Source organism: Diadema antillarum, unplaced genomic scaffold (genome assembly GCF_040938485.1).
Source record: "Diadema antillarum isolate AM-2024a unplaced genomic scaffold, OU_Dant_1.0 scf00000038, whole genome shotgun sequence".
Classification (NCBI taxonomy): domain Eukaryota; kingdom Metazoa; phylum Echinodermata; class Echinoidea; order Diadematoida; family Diadematidae; genus Diadema; species Diadema antillarum.
Genome location: NW_027270927.1, coordinates 253,987 through 280,495, shown reverse-complemented (window position 1 = coordinate 280,495; position 26,509 = coordinate 253,987). Strand labels below are relative to the sequence as shown.

General features: G+C 36.7%; 1 protein-coding gene across 1 annotated transcript in view; it reads left to right on the top strand.

The window, feature by feature from the left end:
- LOC139709505 (maltase-glucoamylase-like) overlaps positions 1 to 26,509 on the top strand; it is a gene marked incomplete at its 3' end in the record, with an annotated part of 83,283 nt that overhangs the window by 30,416 nt on the left and 26,358 nt on the right. Inside the window, exons 26-47 of the mRNA XM_071621468.1 lie at positions 223 to 391; positions 1,058 to 1,154; positions 2,718 to 2,830; positions 3,852 to 3,977; positions 4,994 to 5,125; positions 5,504 to 5,608; positions 7,303 to 7,416; positions 7,951 to 8,035; positions 9,934 to 10,060; positions 10,508 to 10,644; positions 11,546 to 11,580; positions 12,353 to 12,469; positions 13,074 to 13,222; positions 13,877 to 13,961; positions 14,346 to 14,405; positions 15,300 to 15,424; positions 15,762 to 15,850; positions 16,222 to 16,262; positions 17,201 to 17,369; positions 24,056 to 24,345; positions 24,972 to 25,109; positions 26,053 to 26,201. Of these exons, the coding sequence (XP_071477569.1) occupies positions 223 to 391; positions 1,058 to 1,154; positions 2,718 to 2,830; positions 3,852 to 3,977; positions 4,994 to 5,125; positions 5,504 to 5,608; positions 7,303 to 7,416; positions 7,951 to 8,035; positions 9,934 to 10,060; positions 10,508 to 10,644; positions 11,546 to 11,580; positions 12,353 to 12,469; positions 13,074 to 13,222; positions 13,877 to 13,961; positions 14,346 to 14,405; positions 15,300 to 15,424; positions 15,762 to 15,850; positions 16,222 to 16,262; positions 17,201 to 17,369; positions 24,056 to 24,345; positions 24,972 to 25,109; positions 26,053 to 26,201 (2,652 nt within the window). The remainder of the gene's footprint in view (positions 1 to 222; positions 392 to 1,057; positions 1,155 to 2,717; positions 2,831 to 3,851; positions 3,978 to 4,993; positions 5,126 to 5,503; positions 5,609 to 7,302; positions 7,417 to 7,950; positions 8,036 to 9,933; positions 10,061 to 10,507; positions 10,645 to 11,545; positions 11,581 to 12,352; positions 12,470 to 13,073; positions 13,223 to 13,876; positions 13,962 to 14,345; positions 14,406 to 15,299; positions 15,425 to 15,761; positions 15,851 to 16,221; positions 16,263 to 17,200; positions 17,370 to 24,055; positions 24,346 to 24,971; positions 25,110 to 26,052; positions 26,202 to 26,509) is intronic.

Sequence of the window (26,509 nt, the reverse complement as noted above, 5' to 3'; positions counted from 1 at the left end):
GAACTGAGCTGAACTGAACTGAACCATTCCCAATATAATTTTGAAAAATAACCTGTCTTGTTTCTCAAAGCTTTGGCTTTCCTCACAGATTATAATATATTGTTTGATTTGATCCATTAAAGAATATATAGCTTAAAAAGCTAGTGTTATTATACCAATTTTAACACATCGTCTCCACCTTGGGATATTCAACCACTTACGCGATATTGAAACTCGCCACAGATTTGATTCGACCGTTGGCGGTCTAACCTTCGAGGACCAGTTCATACAGATCTCGTCTCGTCTCCCATCCTCCAACGTTTATGGGTTTGGAGAACACAACCACCGAAGGTTCAAGTTGGACCTGAACTACAAGACTTGGGCCATTTTCACACGTGATGTAGCCCCCGTTGTAAGCCAGTCATTCATCTTTCTCGGCCGCAAAAGCGTCTTTCAAGCAAAAGTTTCTAGATACCGTGGCCTCATTTACGTCAACGAACATTTCATGGGGATCTTACGTACTTGATCCTTTCCATATTCTTCCAGGAGTCTTTCTCACAAGAACTTTTTCTCTTTATGAAATAATAGTCGTACTGGAGAAAAAAATGACGAGAAATATTATCGTGCACATGCATTCGCATAAATATCATGTTTGATAAAACAGTGTCTTTATCTCAACTTTTACCCATGTTTTCGTCTTTAAATGTCCAAAACCGATTTCGTACATTCCTTTGCGCATCACTCTGATTTTCGCTCAGCTACAAGTCGTCTTAACATTGAACAAACTTGGTGACATTTCCGTTTAAGATATTATTACTTGCAGAGAAAGGGCTAAAAAGGGGCTAAAGCTTCCTGTTTTTTGACTGAATTAGTTAAGTAATCTTGAAGACAAAGGGCCAGTGTTTGGAACATCCGTTATCTCCACACTTTGAGTCCGTGCTCCTAGCATACCCATTATTTGTGTAATATGAACTTGTGTCAAAGTCAGTGAATTTATCTGATCTGTCAATATCCATAAACCCCTTGAAGTGAATGCGTTGTATGTCCTACTGATAATCTGTCATTCTATGCCAACCAGGACGAGTGGAATTTATACGGCGCTCATCCGTTTCACCTGTGTCTGGAGGATAACGGTGATGCCAGCGGAGTGTTCCTGCTCAACAGCAATGCCATGGGTGAGAGGGATAGTCTCATTACAATAAGTAATTAGCGTTGTTTGTGAATACATCAGTAGATTTTGTTGCCTGTTATGTTGTCATTCAATAAGAAAATACAAAATAACGCTTACACACAAAAACTGCAAAATACAAGCTTAGCTTTTTAGCATGTCTCCTCCATTTCCTGCAACTTTAGTTTCAATTCAATTTTCATTGTTTACTTTGCTTTTGTGATGCGTAGTATTGTCAACTTCACGTATTTTTCTTTGTTACTACATTGCATTGATGTTGTGCTATTTTGTGTATGAAAATGTTGTTGGAAATGAAATGAATGAAATGAAAAAATGAAATGAACAAAATGCTATTTTGGACTTTCGCACTAATTCTCTTCGCGTAAGGAGAACAGTCTGCATAATTTAAGAATTTTGTATGTATGCATATAACTTATGTATGAGGAAAAAGACCGAAATATGATAGTTACACATTGAAAGGGGTAAGAACAGGGAAGGAAGAGGGGATAATGATATAGATGGTTTTCACACCCACACACAAACATTGCACTGATATAGGCCACAGTATTAGACGGTGCGTGCGTGTGTTCATTTGACGATGTTTTGGCACAGGTAATTAAGTTCATAATTCCTTTAAAGGGGCATTCCGGACGATTTTCATAATTTCACATCATGCAGTACATGAATCGACAGCTCCGTGTCTAGATTCGTGGAATTTATTGTGGTCCTAGAGCAGAGAAACCAATGAATTTAAAATCTTAAACAAATTACACTGAACAGTGTTGATGACATCAGAGCCTCATATATTTCAGAAATGTATAGCAGTGTAATTCCATTACAATACCATTTGCTCAACAAGTTCACCTGTGAAAAATTTATGCATGCCTTCTTCTTTTGTTCTGCTTCCTTGAGCCCCAACTCATACATTCTTATGGTGAGGCTGCCATGTCATCATCCTTGTTCATTGCAATTTGTTATAAATTTTGAAAACATCCTATTTCCTCATCCCAATCACTTTCAATTCTGAAACTCTGTACTCAGTTTAACCAATTTATAGTTGTTCAGATGTAAAAGTCTGAAAATAATCCGGAGGTCCCCTTTAATCATCATACCTTGTAAACACTGAAAGATATTCCCCATTCCAATTGGTGGCTTTATCTCCCTTATCTATGTTGGTATAAAGTTGAATTACCTATAGACAAAGCAAAGGTCAGCCAATAGGTGACAATCAAATGAGCCAAGAAACATCGATGATGAATAACGCTTACACACAAACACAAGTTAAGTCACATACTTTGAGTCAAATGATTGTTTAGTCAAATGATCATGAATATTGATCTATTTTTTATCACAATTAACGTGTGACTAATTTTCAGAATAGCTTTGATAATCTTACCATGCCATGACACATATTGCACTTTTCGAAATGTTAATTCTGTGTATTCTTTTATGATGCAGCTAAAATAAATTGCAAATAAAGTCCTTCCAGCATCTATTGCAAGTGCTAATCTGTTGATAGAGGGAAATAGTGTCTTGGCCTATATTTTTATGTTTTTGTCTTTTAACGTAGACATTGTGCTGCAACCGACTCCCGCCGTGACTTACAGGACGATAGGGGGCGTCCTCGACTTCTTTGTGTTCATCGGGCCCACTCCTGAAGCTGTGATTCAACAATACTTGAACGTAATGCACTGTATTTCAATAGTTTTACATATATTAATATCATGTGAATACATATTTTATAAACGTATGTTAATACGATATGACTAAAAGTTTACATCAAAGGAAGATTTTTAATATATCCGTGTATTCATGCACTTTCATCTATTCTATTGGTCAGTGGGATAGCTAGTAATAACATGAATACGTACACTGAATGATTTCAAAATGCGTATTATACTGAGCTGGTGTTAATGCTATTTCAACACTATGGCACCAGCGATGATCTGACACTTAGAACCGGCCATTGTTAGCAAGTAGACTTCAAAATTATGACACAGTTCTAGAAGCTATATATAGTTGGTTGCAGAGTTGAATCCAGTCTGCTGAACCAAGCTCCTCATTTATTTTCCAAATTACTCTTTAGGGCCAGCCTCTTGGGATTATTATCGACCTTGTCATTTCAAATTTGGTGATAGCGAAAGCACTGATTTCATAACTATTTTTACTGGAATCTATTAACAGAGATAGAACCAATAACCTAACCTACATCCTAAACAAAATAAAATCGTTGGAGCTTGATAAACAGAGCAAGGGAGATAAAAAGACACACACGAAAAAAAAACCCACCAAAGTGATAATTCCCATAAGATTCATTGGCAAGGGATATTGAGTACCTGTCAAGGTAATGATCCTTGTTTTATTTTTTCTTCTTCTTTTCAATTCTTCTTCCCTATATTTGTGTGCATGAACATAATTCTTATAGGCTTGTCAATTGTATTCACAATGTTATATTGTATCAGGGCATCCCAACACAAGTTGCCTGTTAGCAATGGTTAATGTAACTTCTCGGGACATGTCCTCATTAGATTATTGTACAGCTGTCGTGTTCCATGTATCTTTGTGATTGATCTGATCTGATCTGAATGGAATAATTTGGAATTCCGAATTCCTAAATGAAAATCTAGTTTAGTTCATCTGAAAATGTAAAGATGGTGCGTGCTTAACGAACCTTCGGAATAACGAATATTCGGAATTCTGACAGGTGATCGGCAGGCCGGTCATGGTGCCCTACTGGTCGCTAGGTTTTCAGCTAAGTCGATGGGATTACGGGTCTCTTGACCGCGTCAAGGAAGTGTGGTCAGAAATGGTAGCTGCTGGCATTCCCTACGTGAGTATACATGGTCCTGGATTACTTCTTATGTTAGCTATTGGTTTGTTTGTTTGTTTGTTTGTTTGTTTGTTTGAATTGTTAATTTTGTATTACCAGGAGTCTGAAGCTGTATGGCAATTACGGACTGAATGCTTGTCAGTGTAAGTTAGTCAGTCGAAATGTTTGTCTATGTTTCACTCGCGACCCGTGATTAATTTCGCATACTGGCCGTGTTCCCATCCCTTCCGCGCAGCACACATTTGGCAATTACAGTTGATTTGTTGTATTGTTTCTTGAAAGTTCCATTATTTTAACGCTGTCTGCATTCGCAGTTCTATCAAGTGGAAAAACAAGTTTTATGAGGTAATAGTTTAAAGGGAACCCAAACCCAAAGTGCAATGTGGATTGAGTGAAAGCATTATTTATTAATTATTAGAACACATCAGTGAAAGTTTGAGGAAAATCGGACCATCGATGCAAAAGTTAAAATTTTCTAGATTTAGAAAATAAGCCAGCTGTTCCAACACCAAAATTTTGGTGTGGGAACCGCTGGATGAGGAGACTACAAGAGGTTATGATTTATGCGTGGACAACAATATAAAGAAAATATAAAGAACATTCCACAAAAATTCACTTGACCCGTTTTTAGAAAACAGGGGGAATAATTGCTACCCTTAACATATGTCAGTATCAATAAGTTGATGGAATGTGTAATATTCATGAAAAATATTTTTTTTGTGGAATTCCCTTTGTATTTTCTTCATACTTAATATATCCTTTGAAAAAGTATGACTCTTAATCGGCGAGCGTTTTCTTTGGGAAGCGATCGCCAATATAACGACCGTGTGATCAGATGATAGTCTCACATCCCTAGATATTAGAAGTCAGTTATGAATTAATTTTGAAGGCTGATTTTTTTCTTTAATCCTTGAAGAAAGAAAATTAATTTTGGACAGAAGGGAAGTACTTGATGCCTCCGGAATAATAACCATGCGATAACGTTGTAAGTTGACACTATTCTATTTCATATATAGGATGTGCAATACGGGGATATAGACTACATGGACGGAAAGAAGGATTTTACGTACGACAACGACACGTACAACGGTCTGCCGGAGTTCGTTGATATGTTACATGATTACGGCCAAAGATACATCATCATATTAGTAAGTCGTGGTATCCTTTTATGGAGTCAATTTGCCGTTTAGATTCTCCACATATTAATCATGTTTTATTGTTTGTTTTCGAAATCTACTATCAGGGTTTTTCACGCAAAGAATAAGAGATCTGTTTCATGTTATTTTGTCAATTACATCGTCAGGTAGTTAGGTAGGTCAGGTAGCTCATCATCATTGAGTAATACTAACAGCAACAAAATAGTATAGCAAAAATGCGTCGCATGTTATTTCTCCCCCGATTGACATTTAGAATTTTCCACTCTTCAGCATTTTTCTTTCTTCTTTTCTTTACCACGCATTGGTATTATTCGTGACTTCTCAGTTTTGAGGCCGAGATAAACGTGTTATCTTTATACATTTTTGAAGGACCATGGAATAAAGGTAGAAGAGGGTTACCATGCATACGACAGAGGACTCGAGCCGAACGTGTACGTCCTGAACTCTGCCGGCACCGCACCTATTGTTGGCGAGGTATATACAGGCTTGTTCTCCCCCTGTGTAAGGCCATGTATTAGTGTACCACTATGCATATTTGGTGGTATGATTTGTTTATGTATATCATAATGTATACATATCTAAAAATGAATACAAGTAAATGATATATATATATATATATATATATATATATATATATATATAGAGAGAGAGAGAGAGAGAGAGAGGGAGATGTATATATTTATATATCTATATATTTATCAATATATTCATAAAATATTGCACTCCTGTGGTTACTTTTGGTTTACGTCAATATGGAGATTAAAGAAATGTTGAGAAGATGTGACACAAATTTGAAACAAAACAAAACAATTCTTTGGTGTCACCGTTGACAATAAGCTAGTCTTTGAAGATATTCACCATTAATACATATGGGCCGTGACGCGAGAAAATGGTCCGTATATAGGGCATTAAATACTGAAAATGATTTTTCACCTCCACATTGTAGAAGGAACTCTGAAGTATTTAGATATGCAGGCCTCTTTCTAAAATTCCACTTCTAAATGCCCCAATTACGACACTAAAAAAGCATGTTTTGTCAAAATCCTGTCACTTTTTGATGGGTCTAGCGACTGAGCTATTGAAAGCCCTACAGTTTTCGCTATATGATATATATATATATATATATATATATAGGCCTATATTAGATCAGATTAAATTAAATTGTTGTTGTTAGGAAAGATGAGTTGTATGTGTGGGCAGCGGTGTCACATAGTAGCCCTATCTGTTATCCAAATACAATATCATAAAAACAAAGACTTATTTCAGTTGGGTCAGTGTTATGTTAACGCACTCCCTCATATATCTCTAAGTCCATATTTCCACGAAAAAAGCCCTTTTATAATTATCCTATACTCGACGGTCTAATGCATTCTCTAATCTCGTATAAACTTTGCTACCTATATGAAGAGCTTTCAACCAAAAGGCGCTAAATTCATTGAAAAATGATGGATCTAGCGCCTTTTGGAAGCAAGTTCTTCATATATACATTCATACATTTTGGTCTTGGATATTGAAATTCTCTAAATTACACTATCAAAAACTCTCGTTCATTGCACGCCCCATGCAGTAAATGTAAGATCTGCGTGTGTGTGTGTGTGTGGGGGGGGGGGGGGTTGCGTTTAGACTCGTAGTATGGCACCTTCGCAATTATTTCTCTTTGAGTGTTCAGAATATCTGTATTCAGCCTGTGGCAATCATTATAGCCCTGTTTGCATTCTTGTCTGTTTTATTAACTAATTATTTGAGAAGAATTATGTTCTTGTGTCGTGTTATGCTCTTGTCATATATTATAATCTGATATCCTTTCTTGTCTTTTAATATCTTATATTTTCTTTAATATAATTATTAAAAGTTTCGTCCATATATTATATTGTTTGAAGGATAAGCAATACATCAACTCTGCTTTTCAATAGACCCCTCTATTTTTCAATAGATATGAATTTACAACAAATACACAATACTGACTTCTAATTGTATGCTTGTCATTAATTATCAACTGCATTTACGATGAACGTTTGCAAATCATTTTATTATCATTGTAATTTCTTCAATTTTCCGTTGAGAATCGAAAATAAGTTAAATTGAATGTTACTTAAATTCAACCTTGAAGCATTATCATCGTGATTGATGGAAAAATCAAATCGCTTGTGTACATGACATTTGTTCAGGTATGGCCTGGAGACAGTGTGTACCCGGACTTTACTAACCCTGACTGCCTCGAATGGTGGACAAGACTGTGTGAAGAGTTCCATGAAGAAATTGCATACGACGCGTTGTGGATTGTGAGTGGCACTGCAATAGCAGTATAGGCTATCTCTTAGTGAAGTCTTTAGTAGCTTCGTTTTGCTATCAAAGCTCTGATCAAAGCAGAAGTTAACCGATACCACCAAATAAAACTTTCATTATCTCAGTGAACTGGTATCGAAACATATAGCTATATTTAGCTCTCCTTCAAGGAAAGGTATTCTTTTGTTTTTCTTTCATTTCTTCTTTTTTCTGACATTATTGTTACAGGGTCATACGTCATGATAAAATAATGATCCGAGATCTTTGGGTCATGAAGGACTATGATTGGGATGTTGAATAGATTTCTCTCGCGGAATATAATACTTATACGACATAAGGGTGATTTCACATAAACGCAGCATGTTGGCTTATTGAAAAATGCCAATCGTGATATACTGACTACATGTGTATGTTGGGACATCAGCAGACCAAAGTAAGATGCGACATTAATGGTGCAATAATGTGTGCATTTCATCGGTTCCTGATCATGGTTATTGATTCCAAATTTTTGTGTGTTTTTGCAACTAAAGGATATGAACGAACCGTCGAATTTCATCTGGGGGTCAGTAACTGGCTGCAGCGACAGCCCGCTCAACTATCCACCATACCTACCTCGTAAGTCACCACCACTCGGCTGCTCAGTATTTCACATCGTTCCATTTATATTATATATCAAACAGATATAATATCATGTACACGGATCCCTCTCCCTTTGAAAAAAAAAACCCAGATAAAACAAAAGATACTCGGTAATTCTAGGCTAGAGTAGAACATGCAATCACTACCCAGGGAAGCCCCTGAGTTAGAGACAATGTTGTCATAGAAAATCAAGTAATCCTTCGTGAGATCTGAGTGTGAATTGGCACAGAAACCCCCAAAGCGTTGTACGCAATCTTCAGAGCCTCTGGCACATAAAGGGTTAAATCTAAATATTTGTCAAACTTTGGGATTATGGTAACTGACCCAGATATGAATCCGAATCTGGATGATGTAGCTCTTTTATCCATGAGACTTTTGAGATATTCAAGATGGCCACCAAAATGGCCGTCAAACTATATGCTATTCCTGTATATTGTTTTTTCTTGAAACTTAATGCTGACAAATGCCAAATATGTATGTAATTTATACATGCATATATATATATATATATATATATATATATATATATATATATTATATATATATATTTGGAATTCCCATATAGTTTCTTGTAAATCTTGAGAAATTGAAACGAACTTGATGGGCTTACCCTATTTCGAGTGTTTTAATGCAAATCTATGGGATGCAACTCTTGCACTGCTGATGGTTTTGAAGAATCCAAACTGCCCCCCCCCAAAAAAAAAAAAAATCATATAGGTATCTTTCCTTTGAAAAAAAAAAACTGAATATGATTTGATGTTTTCACCTTATTTCGGGGGTGCTGAATCTGAGTCTGACTGCTGCAACTTTTGCATTCCTGAGAGTTTTGAGATATCCAAGATTGTCTCCAAAAATATAAACTCCAGTATCAATATTTCTTATTATCAATGGTGATTACATTCCATATAAATCGAAAGGTTTACCACATTTTCGAAGGCACTGACTCTGAATCTATTTGATACAACAACAATTTGATATGCAAACTCCATGCTGTCAGGTACTTCTTCAAGTAATGTCCAGCGCCTTCAACGTGCTCAAAACCGTGCTGCAGAGCTGGTTTTTCTAGCCAAGAAGCGTGACCATGCCTCTCCTCTTCTTCAGCAATTACACTGGCTCCCTGTGCAAAAGCGAATCATCTACAAAATCCTGTCAATCACGTACAAATGCCTTCAGAATTGTGCTCCATCTTACCTCCTGAGTCTACTTTCACGTCACCAATCTAAAAGACAAAGAATGCGGTCAGGCCAAGACCCAACCCGGCTGTCTGTTCCTAGGACTCTCACTCGGACAGGAGACAGATCCTTCTCGGCAGCTGCCCCACGCCTATGGAATCAGCTCCCTCAAAGTATCAGGGAATCACCATCTCTGTCAGTTTTCCAGGAGTCGTTGAAGACTTTCCTTTTCAATAACTGATTGATTCATTATGTACTTTTTTTTCTTTCTCTCCTTGTTTGTTGTATTTTTTTTCTATCTTTCTTTTCTCCTACCTCCCGAGTGAAAGATGGATTTGTGAAGCGCTGTGATACATATGTACTATTTGTAAGAGCGCTATAGAAATACTAATATTGTATTGTATTGTATTGTACAACGTTTGCATCCTTGAGGTTTTTATGGTGTTCAAGATTTTTGTGGCCACTTTAGCGGCCATCTTGAATATCTCAAAACCCGCTAGAATGCAAAAATTGCACAAATCCACAAAAATTCCACAAATCTGTACACGACACTATCGACTTATGTGCTACCTGATGTGCAGTCATGTGAATTTCCTGGAATTCCCTTTTAGCCACAAAATATCCTGAAGTAGAATTGATACAACATAGTATACAGTGATCGAACAATGCGTGGTTTGTTGTTGTTGTTTTTTTTTTTTTCAGGTCTCCTGATGGAAATGACAGGGAATATTTACGATAAGACGATTTGCATGGACGCAATCACTGCCATGGGACTTCAATATGATGTCCACAGTCTTTATGGACACTCTATGAGTGAAGCTACATACAGGTTAGATAAAATGTGTCTTTTAAATCCAAGAAGGTTGCAGTCTCTAGAGTATTTACAGTAACTCTTGTCATTCAGTTAAGTGGTCGTAGTCGTTCTAAACGTGTCTTCCAACGGTAGAAATCTTTGCAGGAAAATGAATGATTTACAAAACAAGAATTGATTACGATGATACACTGAATGAGGAGTATGGTGACAAAGCTAATGATATGAATTATGATGACCGTAGTTTCATGATAACTTACAGTAATGAGAACGGGATAGACTGAGGATCTAAAGGAAAAACAACGGCTGATCAGAAAAAGCAACAACAAAAGAAATTTGTATAATGACAAAAAGGAGTTGAGCAATCCATTGTTTCTTGAGGGTTAACAAGGATTTGATTTTTAATGAGGAAAGCTTAGTTCACATCGATTTCATATTTTTTTTTTAAATGATGTTCGTTCACAGGACACTACAACAGGTGTTTCCAGACAAGAGAAGTCTTGTGCTCACACGATCCTCGTTCGCTGGGACAGGGCGTTACGCACAGCACTGGCTGGGAGACAACCAGAGCCAGTGGCCCCAAATGTCCTGGAGTATCGTTGGTGAGTTTCCGTTACATTCCACTTTGCTTTAAACGCTTCTTTAACAACAGTAAAATAAACATTTGGTCACATTCATAGGGGAAAAAGTCCTTCTCCTGATCACTGCATCAATATTACATTGCTAACATACGTACAGATTGAAATAGAATACCTTCACTCTCCTACTCACATTACATCATATTCTGATGATAAAAAGAAGGCCGTGTTTATCAAGTTTGTGCAGCCTGCAGCTTGACTTAATTCACTAATAGCTTGCTTCCTTCTAGGAATGAATTTGTTTGAATGTTATTGATATTACAACAATGTGTATAAAAAAAATTGTATGATGAATGAGGAAGAGATCGGAAGGTTTCTGAGAAGCTCAAAAGAGTTGAATGTTAACCTTTAAAGGTGCAAGGCGCCTAATATGGAGCTCAAATCAACTGTCATGCTTGCTGACAGTTACGTTGCTGATATCATTTTCTGTATTCTACCCATATAAATGAACCTTTTGCTTTTCTCATTCAAGTCAACAACATATTTAGATCACACAGTCCTTTCAATGTCTTCAGATTTCATCAGTTTGTGCAATTTGAAGAAAGCTTGCGATGACGTTCTGGTTGTTTGTGGTCAAACTGTAAAGGCTCTCAATATATTTGAGACATTTTTTCTCTGCCTCATGTCATGAATCATTCCTTTGCGTTTTTGCCGATCACATATATACGTCATTTACATTACTTGTCTTATTCAGAGAGGGCGTAAGGAGTTTCACGAAAACCCTTTCTGACGTCAATAGGAACTGCACTCATTTCTTTTTTCATATTGCCTAACCAACGAAAACATGAAAGGGAAGCAAATATTTCTAGTCTAATGGTTTCATGGTGTCCTTTTTTTTTTCATTTCATCTTATACCAATTTCAAGGAATGCTGGAGTTCAACATGTTCGGATTCCCATACGTAAGTTTTTGATAATGCTTTATAATACATGAAACGAAATAGAAATGCTGAGATTGTTGTTGTTGTTGTTTTTTTCCAGATGAGGATTCATACTTAAATGCCAGCTCTGAACTCCTAATATCACAAACTATTAAAACATTTTTAAGCCTTCCCAAAGTCATGTTTGACGCACGGACATCTGTATTTGCTACTCCAAAATCTGTGCATGGAATGTGAGATAGTAATGTCCTATCATAAATGCAATATTTCTTTTTACCTTTTGGAGAAAGCAGTTTGATAGGTAACAAAACATTTATTAATATGTCAGCTACACATCAGTTACACCTCTTTTTTTCTTCCGAGTATGTCTTCCATGCAATAATTGCTTGATGAAATCGAAACCTTGACAATAATTACGCCAAGATAAATGTAACGGTAGTTTCCTACTACAAAGTAAGCTTGTCAGATAAATGTCAGCTGAAAAAAAAATGATGACTCAAGTTGACTGGCTTAGCGAATAATCATGTATACACCTTACTAAATATCACATTGTCATTTCATTTTGAGCTGACGTATTGGAGGAATGAAAACCGTCAGGCATGATTTTTGTTTCACGTTGTAAGCACTTAAATCGTAAATGACTTTAACGATAAGGGAATATGTGTATATTTCTATTTAGGTTTCTATTGTTTTTCGAGTCACAATGCTCTAAAGTGTCGTGGTCAGAAAATTGCAAATCATTGTACTTGTAATCAAAATCTGAATGACCTTTGACACTTGATATTCAAACCAGATTGGTGCTGATATCTGTGGATTTTGGTACAACACCACGTACGAGATGTGCTGGAGATGGACTCAGCTTGGCGCCTTTTACCCCTACGCCAGAAATCACAATGCAGAGGGGTGGCATGTAAGTATGACGTCAAGAAAATAATGGCTGGCTAGACTGTGTTTCCATGGTTACGGCATGCAACACACTGACTCCCAGGAAGTGGAGTTGTGTATACGGGTGTAATGTGTGTTTATAGTAGACAATACGTCCGATCCGATCCCGGGTGGTTATTACAAGCACTATTGGGGACACACATTATATACAGTGATAAAGAAAGCATTCCTTATAACGCATCATTAAGAATATAGTTATGGGGTATTGATGGAGTCGAAAGGGATCTGAGCTTTCGATCCTAGCAAAATCTTCGTCAGAAGTAAAATAAAAAAATATATGAGAGCACAAAGATACAGAAAATACTTGCAGTGATAGAACATTTATGATAAAATGATCTTTCGGAAAACATCTTTTGAAAGCACATTCACACACGAGCACGAAATCCCTATATTCATAAACATTACAAATTGGAATTGAAACAGAATAATTTGGAACTTGGATACGAAATACGCAAGATGTCACATCTTGCGTGTATATTAATGATCCGTAAAATACCAGCTTTATGAAAAGCTATATGACATATTGACCATGATCGGTGCTGACACTCTCGTTCCACACTGCACTGCAGCCTCAGCATCCCACGGCGTTTGATGAGACTTTCGCAGAGCGGACACGTGACATCCTGCTAGTCAGATATCAACTCCTGCCCTACCTCTACTCGCTCTTCTTCGATGCTACCTTCTACGGAAAAACAGTCGTGAGGCCTCTGATGTTCGAGTAAATTGTCTATTTATTATAACTTCAGCTAAGAATTGGGAAGAAAAAATTCCATGGTTATGATAAACAGTTATTAACGTTTCTAAAGACTTGCGTTAATAGTTGAAAGAACTGTGATACTTCGTGCAAAAACACTGTAATGCAATATCCTTGCTGGAAAGAACACCACAGTGTGTTCACACTGGTGGGTGTATTCACATTGTGTTCAAAGAGCCGACTGTGTAAACACGATCGAATTTAGCAGTGAAAATTATTTCACACTGAGGATTGGTTTTTCACAGGGTATTAGTATTCACACAGTAATATTCTATTTCACGCTAAATTGATAATTCATGCTGGTGAATTGATAATTCACAATCCGTTTACCCTGTTAAAACGCTCGAACTTAACAGTGTAAAGAGATTTTACACTGTGTTCAAATTGTGTTTTTTCACTGTGTTCTTTCCAGCTGGGATATGCGGTAAATCACAAATAAAAATGGTAGGTTCACATCTAATCCTGACTATTTCAACAGTTTGCGGATTGGAACAGGAAGCTCGTTACACATGTTGGTTAGAGCCAAAGATGGAGAAACGTTTTCTAGATGCCTGAATGTTATTATCAAGACGACCGGGAGAATGTTTACCGTGTGTATCACTATTTCTATTCTTTCAGGTTTCCGAGAGATAATATGACTTATGATATCGACCGCCAGTTCCTGTGGGGACCAGCGTTCATGATCTCGCCTGCTTTAGAAGAGGTGCGAATCTTTAGAATTCTTCCCTTATTGAATCAGACAGTCACGTGTTTGTTTGTGTTTTTTTTTCTCTTTGGGTGACAATTGCCTTCTACGTAATATCATATGTTTCTATCATGTAAGCCTTATTTAACCTGAGGTATACTGCGTCAGGAGGGTGTGTAAAAAAGCAAAAACTAACTTTTGACTTAATTTCTGATTAGTAAAGAAATTTCACATTTACAAGTATCTGCCGTATCACTCCGAAAAGCACAAGCAATCAATCTAATAATAGTAAATTCTTCAATATACTATTCACATCTGACGATGACGAAGGCTTCTGCAAAAATTAAAGATATTCATGTTACACAATAAGAGTGCACTTTTCTTTTTGTGGATTGTCCACAGGGTCAAACCACAGTGGACGTGTACTTTCCAACGGATGCAAGATGGTACGATTACTACAATGTAAGTGAGCTCTGTTAGCAGTATAGACTACGAGTACATTATTCTCCGTCCTCCTGGTTTTCATGTTCTCACGTATGGTGTGTGATCGAGAAACAACTGGAAAATTAAGAAACAGCTGAAAAAGAGCAACGAGAGTGTGTGTGCGTGTGTGTGTGTTTGTGTGAGCCCAACTGATTCTATTTATTTATTTATTTATTTATTTATTTATTTATTTATTTATTTATTCATTTGTTTGTTTATTTATTCATTTATTCCGTTGTATATAAACACGGTAGTCCCCTCAGTTTCTCAACTTCTTTCCAGGGCAGCCCTGTGTACATACGTATACATGATAAAACACTGGAGTACAATATACTTCGTAAAAATCACCTACAAGTATAACACACGTACACAAAACAATACACGCTTAAAAAGATACGAGACCATGGAGACTATACTGAAATCTGTATAGACGAAGTGAATTATTCAAGAAAAAAATGTGTAATTACTGTAATGACGCACCATGGATACAAACTGAGTTTAAAATACCATAAAAGGGGTTACCGGAACCAAAAAAAAAAAGAGTAATATAATTTAAAACAATACAAACAGTAAAAAGAAATTGTTAAAACAATCAATTTATGTATTTAAGTATTTGTTTAAAATGTATAACTCAACTGACGGCATAATTTTCTGACTCTTTCAAATGAGCAGCAGGTTTTGGAGGATAGTGGCAAAGTGATCGAATATAGCACTTCCCTGGTAAGAAAAGGAAGTTTGCATGTATTCTGTCCTTGGTGTTGGTGCAGGCAAAGGAATTATACATTATTGAGCGTGGACTTTAATAAACGGCACTGCATCCACCGTGTGTTTAAATGTTTTTCACACTTGCACTCTTCCTCAAAATTTCGACAGGGGTCTGAAATCAGCATGAACACTGACTACATCACTCTCCCATCTCCTATGGAACTCATCAACTTACACGTGCGTGGAGGATACATTCTGCCCCGCCAGGAGCCTAGCAACACAACCAAATACAGGTACTTAACAAAAACACCATGACTTACATATTGGCCTGTATGTAAAAATATTACCAAGAATACTCCTGTGCATACACGCCACCGAATTATGTCATTGATTATCTGTGTACCTCTCAGAAAGGACTGCATTTTCATATTGTGCGTGGAATGTTAATGCAGGATAAAAATATCATCACCTTTGCTTTTAAGCATTTGTATTATTAAAGTAAAGTGTCGTGTGGAATGATCTATATTGAAAAAGAGGGTATACTAATAGACGACTTGGAAAATAAGAGAATAATTCTGTATGAGACTGTATATGCATTCATAAAGATGATGTCGTAATTATTCCTTGCAGTCGTTTGAACCCACTTGGTCTTCTGGTTGCCATGGATACCAACCAAGAAGCTGAGGGCTTCCTATACTGGGATGATGGTGAAAGCAGAGGTTCGAATATTTTGTTATAAGATGAGTTTTCAATGTTGTTTCCATGAATTTGTCAGTTTCTTCATGATCAATGACTTTCAAAATTTACGAAACCTTGAGATTAATGAAATGAAATTTCACAAGCTTTGTGATAAAAAGGAATCAAGGCCGCTTTCAGCGCTTATGTCCGATTCATTCGAAATCAAATTCATGTGTTATTGTATACTTATTAACTATACTAATCCTGCGGAATATACCAACTCTTGGGGAGAAAGAATGTATACGATTTTTCATCGGGATATTTGTCAATAAGTTCTCTCAAAAGATGATAAATCCCTATTTTGATTTGCTCACTCTCTTTTTCTTTTGTCTCTTATCTTATTTATTTCTAGATCTGGATGCTCATACAAAGATTTGGTTTCAAGCACAAGGGGTAAATAGCCGTGTACAGAGCCACCTCCCATAAAAACAATGACAAAAGCTGGCCTTATCATATTTGTCATCTTTCTTTCATTTTCGAGCTTTCATATAGCAAACAATTTCCAATCCGTCCTTTTGGCAGTATTTCAGGACATAAGTTATGGACCATCAATGATATGACAATAAACTCTGAGTAATTATATTACCCAAACATTTCTACCCAATTTAATAGAGTCATTAGCTATATAGATAAACACGTAGAAATATGTTCTATTAAACATGTTAAACAATAGACATCTATTCATATTTGTACGTTACCATTTGATGCTCATTCAAATGATGAATGAAGGCTATGAATGGGTAATAACTTATATCTGCATTCACAGTAAGAAGATTTTATAGTTTTAATAGTTTAAGTACCGAAGAGTGATTAACAAAATACAGTAAAATGTGTTCTATAATGAAACAAAGCTGTATGATGATCCAGATTTATATTAATCTTTGTATATAGGGGACGATTTAGTAAGCCAAAGTAGTTTTTGCCTTAGATCTAATTTAGCTTTCAAACAAACGTTTCATTCCGTCATAATTTTGTTCAAATGGAAGGACATATTTGACTCGGGAAACATGGTAAAACAATAACGTAAGATCTCTTTATGGATTTCGCCAAATAAAGATAACAGTATAAATTACAAACGAGTCAGACATCTTAACGTAATATCCAGTAAGTTACATTAATTGCCCCTTAAAGTCCTAATAAACAGAAACCTTGTGCCAAGTTTCTATGTTTGTTTGACAGAAATGCATTTATATTTCCTGAAAGGGTTGCTGAAATGAAAGAGACGTGATACTCAGATCAGAAATAATCGCTTTTTTTTGCAGCATAGTATGTCTTTGAGAAAGCTAAGGTCGGTCTGTACTGACCAATAGATTCTGTTTGGACTCCTGTAGGGTGCTATCCGGTCGACGATTGAACGAGCTGCCTACGACGACCCCAACGATTTGTACTTCAACGAGGTCATCGTGTATGGAATCGAGAACTACGATTCCGATTACGGAGTGTACCTTGATGACACGAAACTCGAAAGTGGCGTCGACTTCGACAGCAATCTGAACGTATGTAGTATAGGCCTATATCAGTTTACTAGCATAGCGACAATTTGGAAACATTATCCACAACAATCGATAACCGGCGATTTCCAACGAAGAAAATTGGTAATCGCGTAAGCATAACTATGGCGACTGCGGATTTTAAAACAATGAGTAAAACATTTAAAATTCAATGAAGTATTGCTTTCTGATACATGTATAGATATATATTTGACGGATAGTTCGAATTTTCTTGGGAATTGACATACAAAGACAACCTCTTACGTCAGAGAAATAGCTAAAAACTCGGGCGCGTAATCTGAAATGTTCCATTGTATTTGTATACGCTTATCTCTGGAAAAATGTCTTCATTGTGATACTCATATGGCCCGCGTTCTCACAGTTATTGCTCTAAAGAGGAGCTCATGCGAAGAAATTTTGAAGATCCGTTATAAACAAAATGGAATGTTTGCTTGTTTTTTTAATTCCTGGCAGGTTCTGAACATTACTGGTCTTGCTATAGACTTGGTGTCTCTCTGGACGTTGTCGTGGATGTCACAGTAGACTACAGCTCGGAATGGATATTTGACAAGGATACCCTAAACTTTGTAATTATTCTATATGAATATGTTAGTTATCAAAGATTGGCAGACGTTCATTGTCTTCATGGTTTATTGACAGCATAATTTACTGTTCCAGTGAAAGCAATTATCGTACATTTTGTACGATGTTTACGTTACAAGAACAGGAATTCGAGCATCGGTAATGGTGTGTATTTTCCGCTGGTATTAGTGGGCCTACAAACGTTGTGCCTTTGTATACATTGTACTTCTGCCATTTAGGTATATAAGCCTAAAATAAGTTTTACTAGAGGAATAAGGTGCACTCAACCTTTGTAGTCGTTTCTCACTTGTTAGGAAAGCTTTGTTGGTGTATATAATTGAATTAAATTTGTCGGGAAGGTCACTAATGACAGTTCTAGAATGTGCTTTTAGTTTCTTTAGTCATTTTTGGAAGCAATTATCATAATTTCTTCTGTACAATAATTCAATTTATGCGATGCTTACTATTGTCATTTGGGTGTTTCAGTGTTCTTCACTGAAAGTCGGTAACACGTGACTGGTAACGACTGATGACATCACTGAAGACGAGAACGCCAAATTTCATCGCGTGAAGCACAGTTTATTGTCATGAGCTTATTCAAATACAACGTAATGTCGGAGGAATCCCTATAGACCGAAGATCCAATAGACACAACAGCAAAAAGGGGCGTAAACACCGAACACTTCATTGAATTTTGTGATAAAATATTTGACAAAAACTCACACCCTCGCACACACTCATATACTCGCGCGAAAGAGCACACCCCATCCTATGAAACGTGCTAATAAACTTCATCAAAGAATCTAGTTCACAGTATAAATAGTTTAAATGCAAGCTTATTAAAACCCCACATATACACATATACTCTCTCTTTCTCTCACACACACACAATCGAACCGCCCCACACTAACGCTTGAACACAAACGATGCGATGTTTTCAGACATTGTCCACCCGTATGAACACGCAAGCCTTGAGAGGTTAACTTTATCTGAACGATAGAAGAACATAAACCCATTAAATACGACAGCTTCATCTGAAATGACTTGACATCACCAAACACCTACCTAACAGCACAAATGTTTTTCGATGATATTAAAGACCTGGTCAAGCATCAAATCTTTAGTTGTAATACTGATTGCTTTTGTAGATATCTGGTAAATTAGGTTAAGAAAGTAGATTGCAATAAGGAAGAAAAAATAAGATTACGAATTAAAATGATGTTCATTTCATAACCTTGGTTCAATCTTGTAATTTTACAGTATTAGCTGAGAGGTAACAAAGGTTTCATTTTGTATACAGAGTAAACAAACTGAACTTATGGGCAAAAGTACAGACTGCAGACCCAGGGGTGTGGTGTCACATTGTTGAGCGTACACTGTGACATTAAATCCCCCTGGGCTCTGCACACTTGTACTGTGACACCGGTTGACCCATTTCATTTTGTATACAGAGTATACAAAATGAAATGGAAATAAAGTTCATTTTGTTCAGTCTTGTAATCTCAAGGGTGTTGCGTGACAGTACAGGGTATGGAATGGGTCACCCATTCTTTTTGTATACAGAGTACGCGAAGAGAAGTGGGTATCAGCGTGTGGTGTGATAGTGCAGAGTTCAAGATCGAGTTATTTCATATTTGTCCATCTCAACTTAATCGATGACATATTTGCACAATGTACACAAAGTGTTGCCCCCTCGCCGAGGAGGTTTTAAAGAGGAAATCTAGGCGATTTTCATAATTTCACACCATGTACAGGGTAGGAGGCTTACATATTAAGTCGACACTTCCATGTTTAGATTTGCGGAATTAATTATGGTCATTGAGCAGAGAAAACAATACTCAGAAAAAAAAAACACGTTGCACTCAACAAGGCTGATGACACAGAGGCTCCGTCATAAGAATGCATGAGTAGGAGACTCTCATATCTTAGAAATGTAGTATGTGTAATCCATTGAAATATCTCTTGCTTAAGAAGCTCTCCTGTGTAGAATGTATGCATGCTCTTTTCTTTTGTTCGACTTCCTTGAGCCCCGACTCACGCATTAATATGGTGAAGCTCCTATATGTCATCATCCTTGTTCATTGTAATTTGTTATAAATTAAAAGAACATTCTTATTCCTTATCCCAATCCAAGTACAAACAATTTAGAGTGGTTCAAAAGTAAAGTGCTCTTTCTATATGTGGCATTGTGGATAAGACTCTCGACTCCCATCAGTCGGAGGACCCGAGTTCGATTCCCGCCCAGTGCTTAAGCCCTTGGACAAGATATTTTTACCCACAATGCCCCTCATGACCCAGGTGTATAAATGGGTACCTGGCAACGCTGGGGTGATAATAATGGCAGGGCTCTCTGGTAGAGCAGTGGCAACACTGAAGATGCTACCCTGGATAAATAAGACATTATTATTATTATTATTATTATTATTATTATTATTATTATTATCTGTGGGACAGCCCCAGTTTAGCGCATAATTCAAATATTTCTGAGTGGCGGTATTAAACATGGTTTCAAAAGGAGTCAGACTGTTGTTACTCCATCTCTTAAACCTCCTTGCCCAGACCCGGGAGTGTGCACACTCTTGCATTGAGACAATCATCTGGTTTTGTATACAGAGTGTACATAATGAAATGGAAATAGAGTTCATTTTATTCAGTCTTGCAATCTCAAAGGGTTACACGACATTTGCTCTTGCGACAGTTGCTCCGGTTTTATTTTCTCCAACGATTTAGGGTTAGGGTTGTGATTGGGTTTTAGGTTTAATTCGATCTGAGGAATGGAATTACTGTTAGGGCTAGAATGTGGGTAGAATTTATGTATAGTTTAAATATCCAATGGGAGCAAACAAGCGAATGTCATGGAAGATTTGTATGCCGAGTATATAAAAAAGAGAAATGAGTGTCAGAATGCCGTGGTGTGACGGTGCAGAATTCAAGATCGACTTTATTTCACTTTTTTTGCATCTCCACATTATCAAACAAAATGTTTGCTCCTAACAATATATGTCCTAACAATATGTATATATATATATATATATATATATATACATATATATGTATGTCTCGCTCTCTCTCTCTCTCTCTCTCTATATATATATATATATATAATATATATACATATATATTATACAAAATGTGGCAAGAAATAAGAGTGTGCCAGACCCAGGGGTGTAGTGTGACTGGAATGTCCTCCTATTCTACCTCCTGAAAGTTTTAAGCCCCCTTTTGCTTTCGATTTGGATATCAGATTTGCAAACAATTTGATCAGTAATTGAGAAGATCAGTCTAAAATGTTAAAGAATCAATTGTCCTTCACCTTCTGTATCGGTGCGAATTCTTATTTCCTTTTTATTTTCATCTCATCTGCGTTTGTTCAATACATTGTTCACACATCGTTATGTGTGATGATGACACATGGCATTATCGTGTAATGTGTCACCATTCCATTCACTTGCCACCTAATTTGTCAATGTCATCTGAGCAGTATTCACATTCATAGACTTACTACACAGTGACAACACACACACACACACACACACTCACATACACAAATACGAAACAAGGCATAATACACAGATTCCGAGATTTCTATGGCCAAAAATTTTTCCTCTATACTTTTAAAACGTTAAGGGCATAAAATCCCATTTGCAGTTGAAACAAAATACGAAATATCGATATTAAGTATTGTTAAAATACACAAAATGTGAACAATAGTCATAATAACAATGTTTCCAGACTAAACCGTCTACAGTCAAGGTTTATTCAGAAAAATACTGATATCTCCTTACATTTTAGGCCTTATTGCGAAAATTTTATATGGACCTACACGTCATATGCATTAAATGTGATATTTTGATTTTTTTTTTATCACAGCTGCTCACAAAGGTAAACTGGATCTTTAATGAGTGAAAATTTTCTTACAATTCCATTAAAAGTTGGCACCAGATTGTTGAATTGAAAAAAAAAGAGGAAAATCTCCCTCGCCCGCAAGGGGCACAATTCCTTCCACACCCTCCTCCTTGGGCCACCTCTGTATATAGACTTAGCAAAATAAAATATATGGAGCTACTAAAATACATTAGTAGATCCATGGTATATACACAGCAAAGACGCAGACGCAGAAAAAGAGGTGATAGATACCATATTAGCTATTTTGAATGTCATAGAATCTAAATTTCTTACTGTTTAATTGATTTTATTTAAGAAATATTGCTAGAATTAGGAGATTTATTGATCAAACTGCATGTCATGACGCAGTGCGCTCTTTAGTTCTATCCCGTATAGATTATTGTAACGAGCTTCTCTCTTCCATTCCTTCAACTCAACTGGATCGTGTGCAGCGACTTCAAAATTGGGCAGCCCGATTAGTGTTTCAGGTTTCTAGGGACTACCCATCTTAGCCACTTCTGAAGTCGTTGCACTGGCTTCCTTTGAAGCAACGGATAATTTTCAAATTAGTTTTGTTTGTTTATAAAATCCTTAACGATCAAGCTCCGAAATATTTAGACGCCTGTTTGACTTTATATACACCTACTAGAAATTTGAGGTCATCTAGTGATCCGCTTCGCCTCACATACTCTGTTACTCGCACCTTAGCCGGTGATAGGACATTTACTGTGTCTGCTTCAAAGCACTGGAACAATTTACCACTTACCGTTAGACAGTCTCCATCAGTCAGTGTGTTCAAAAAAGCCTCGAAAACACATCTTTTCAGGAGCAACTAGTTCGTAGCTGTAACATTTATCCATTATTTTACATACTGTCGTACATGTTTTGAATTGATTGTAAGTGCTTTGGGCCTTGTGGGAAAAGCGCACTATAAATAGTAGTAGTAGTAGTAGTAGTAGTAGTAATAATAATAATAATAACTTTCCAAATATTCCACCAAAAACAATACACCATGGTCGTTGGATTGCACTTCTAGAATGCAAAATCTCCCTCGTGTGGGAAGGGAAACCCCCTCCCAGACCCTTACCCCAGCTCTGTCGCTTCCTCCATTGCACGTATTTTCACCTAAAACACTAACATAGGACCTACGTATCCCCCCCCCCCCCCGAAAAAAAAAATACGACCCTGTGACCCACGTCCCCTCCCCCTAAAATTCTTACAAACCGATCTACGTCTCTGTTCCCATTCGTGGCTAGTGGACCCACTAACTTTGAAAAACGTTCCACCGGGCCTACATGTCAATGACAAAATCATACTAACTTGACTTTTTTTTACCAAAGAAGAGAAAGTTTTTCTCAGGTTAAGCGTTTTATGCAACAGGTCCATATTATGATGTCAGGGAGAGCCTTATATGGATACACGAGCATGCAGATTAACGACAGCACACTTTGCTACACCAAAACACATATTGGCAGTGCTTTGTGTTGACTTACATTCATTTCAGGAACATCCATCAATCGTTATTTGTCCCTCCCCCTTCCGCAAGAAAAAAAATACACATAACTGATACCAGCAAATATTACTGATGGTCGTTTAAGGTTTATCCTACCAGAAAAGTGTTATGTACTTCTCTGTTTAGTGTAACAAACAAGTATGTTAATGGCACCATTTAGTGATTGAAAGATCATTCAATTACACGTATCATAAAACATTTCTCTTTCCCATCAAATCATCCAAAGTACATCATAATTAAACACAAACACGATATTTGTGCTTTTACATCATTGTTACATTAACTGTTAACAAACATCTCCTGTGCTCATTGGTCAATATTGTCATGTGACTGCCATACACGCCTCTCCTTTACTGGAAAGTATGTTGATCATGCGCGATCGGCGTGACCTGGACTACTTCCCGCAAAAGAACCAACAGTGAAGACTGCTGCAAGAAATACATCATCATCTCAACAGAACTCACAAACAGGAGTGCGTTGAAACATTTTAGCTATCAGTTTCGTATGACGACTCCATGCCTGACAACGAGGTGCAATTTTGATTAAGTTCCCTCATTGTTCTTAACCTGACTGCGTGTCACCAGATAAAAAGTAAAGCTCTATAAATCGTTGAAAGTATCAATTTTTGCTGTAACATCAGTCAAAGGATATTCGCTGCGGCTGAGTGGAGGTGCAGAAATCCGTCCGTCTGTCACTCAACAAAGACTTATAGTGAGACATGGAACTCGGTGTGAAGATACTCGTCACGTTTATCACCGTCGTGGTCCTGATCGGGATCGGACTGGGAATCGGCCTGTCTAGTCTCTACTACGATCCCGGCGACAATCTCGTGGTAATTCCATTCGAACCAATCCCGGAGCCTGCGTTACGATTCGACTGTTATCCCGAAGAAGGGGCCTCTCAAGAGAGCTGTCTGACCCGGGGATGCTACTGGGCAGAAACGGACGAGCAAGGGGCACCCTGGTGCTACTTCCCGAAGGAGCGGGATGTTCCCGGCTACAGAATGGTGTGTATTAGGCTTTAGTATTTCCCAGTTGTTGTTTTTTTAATCATAGAAAACTAAAAACTTTTTTTTCAAAAGTTTTAACGGCAGCCGCAGAAAACAACCAAATAAACAAACAAAACAACACATACAACGAAATACGCTTGCGCATGATGTATTTGGATATGTTAAATATTCTGAAACTGCTCTAAGAATGTAAAGATACTGCATGTCTAAAGTTAAGACTCTAAAGATCATATTCTAGATGCTAAAGAAGAAAAGTGTGATAACGCCGGTCACAATGTTGTGCTTAAGATTCTGTTCAATTTTCAATTTATTCTCTAAATGTAAAACATGAGGGCGAGTTACACAGCGGGAAAATCAAACCAACCTTCCACATTTCGTCACTGTTGTTCTGTAATGTCTCATGTTGTTTTGATTTCCTAGCTATCTGAACATAAAGTGTACTACATTCCACTCTCTTGTCAATCTTCATAAGATATGTTCTACATATACATATTCTTATATATTTATATTTTATATACATATACATACATACGTATACATATTCTTTCTATACCTCTCCGTTTTTTCCTCCTATTACGTTTACATCCTTTTCATATCTAATTTTCTTCCCCTTATCACGACAGGTCGGGGATCCCGAAGGAACCCGTCTGGGCTGGAAAGTCCTCCTTCAACGGCTGGACACGCCAGTGCGCTTCGATGGAGCCGTCCAGACACTCGAACTCCAAGTTGAAATGCACACACCTCAGCGACTCCGATTCAAGGTATCCCAGAGTCATGCCATATCTTTTTTTTAAGAGGGAATAGAAATAGTTACACACCCATACACACACACACAAACATACAAACATAACTCTTTTATTCATGCGCTGACATAATAAACAAATATATATATATATATATATATATATATATATATATATATATAAATGAATATACAAGTAAATATATATCTAAGTAACCAAATAAATTATGATTATAATGCTGCATACATATTATACAGATCAAAACAGTTCTTATTATAAAAAACAAATCACACAAATTAAACAGATGCTGTTTTAACTCGATTAGTCATAAAATACATAATCTTAAAACATTCATTTGAAATTTTTTACAATTCTTTACAAACGAAAATGTATTTCTTTCGCAATGATGCGAATTAAACTGTTGTGAGATGGTGATTTTATTATCAATTTACGACTATCCCCAAGGCTTGCACACACTCTCACACATAATACAAAAACTGAATGATTGAAATCACGTTTTCGATTATGAATCACTACCTAAAGATCGCTTCCCTCTATATACAAAGAACAATGATTTTTAAAGTTATTACAGTTGCCGGAAATCTTGTTCAAAGGCTAAGTACATACGATCTATTCTTTCTTTATTTCAGTTTTTAAAGAGAAATAAAATGTAACGAGTGATTTTGTAGGCGACAATGTTATCATCTCGTATTCCTTGCATGGTGAATATTCACAGACAATTTGATTATCGTATAATATTAATGATTGATACACATATTTTCACAAAATCGCTGAAGTTGTACTGTGTTTGTAAGTATAGTTCAAATGCATCATCTTAGCACGTGTTTGTTCTACATAGGAGTTGAGCTGTTTTGTGTTATTACTGGGTATACATGAATCAACTGTGTTGAATCAAACTGAATGGAACTGAATTGAGTTATACATAATTATATTCGTAAAGTTGACAGATAGCGACAATGATCGATACGAGGTTCCCACTATCGAAGTCGAAGATCCCGCTGAAAAGCCTGACGTCACAGAGTATGAAATATCTTACATCCGGGAACCGTTCAGCCTCCAGATTATAAGGGTCAGCACCAGAGAAGTCATGTGAGTTATTCTCTTTTTTTATCATGTTTGAAAAACAATAACACCACCAATCATGTGGAAAAGCTTCCATGATAACATTATCTTCGATCAAATTGATATTATAGAAATATTAATAATGAATAACATAATGAAAATGATAATGATAATGAATAGCACTTAGCGCTTAATAATGATGCTTCTAAGCGCAAAAATCCGGGGAAATATATATATATATATATATATATATATACATTGATATAAGATACAGCATTACGTACATAATGTAACGACAACAACTACAGCAACAAAATTAAGATTGAGTAAACAGA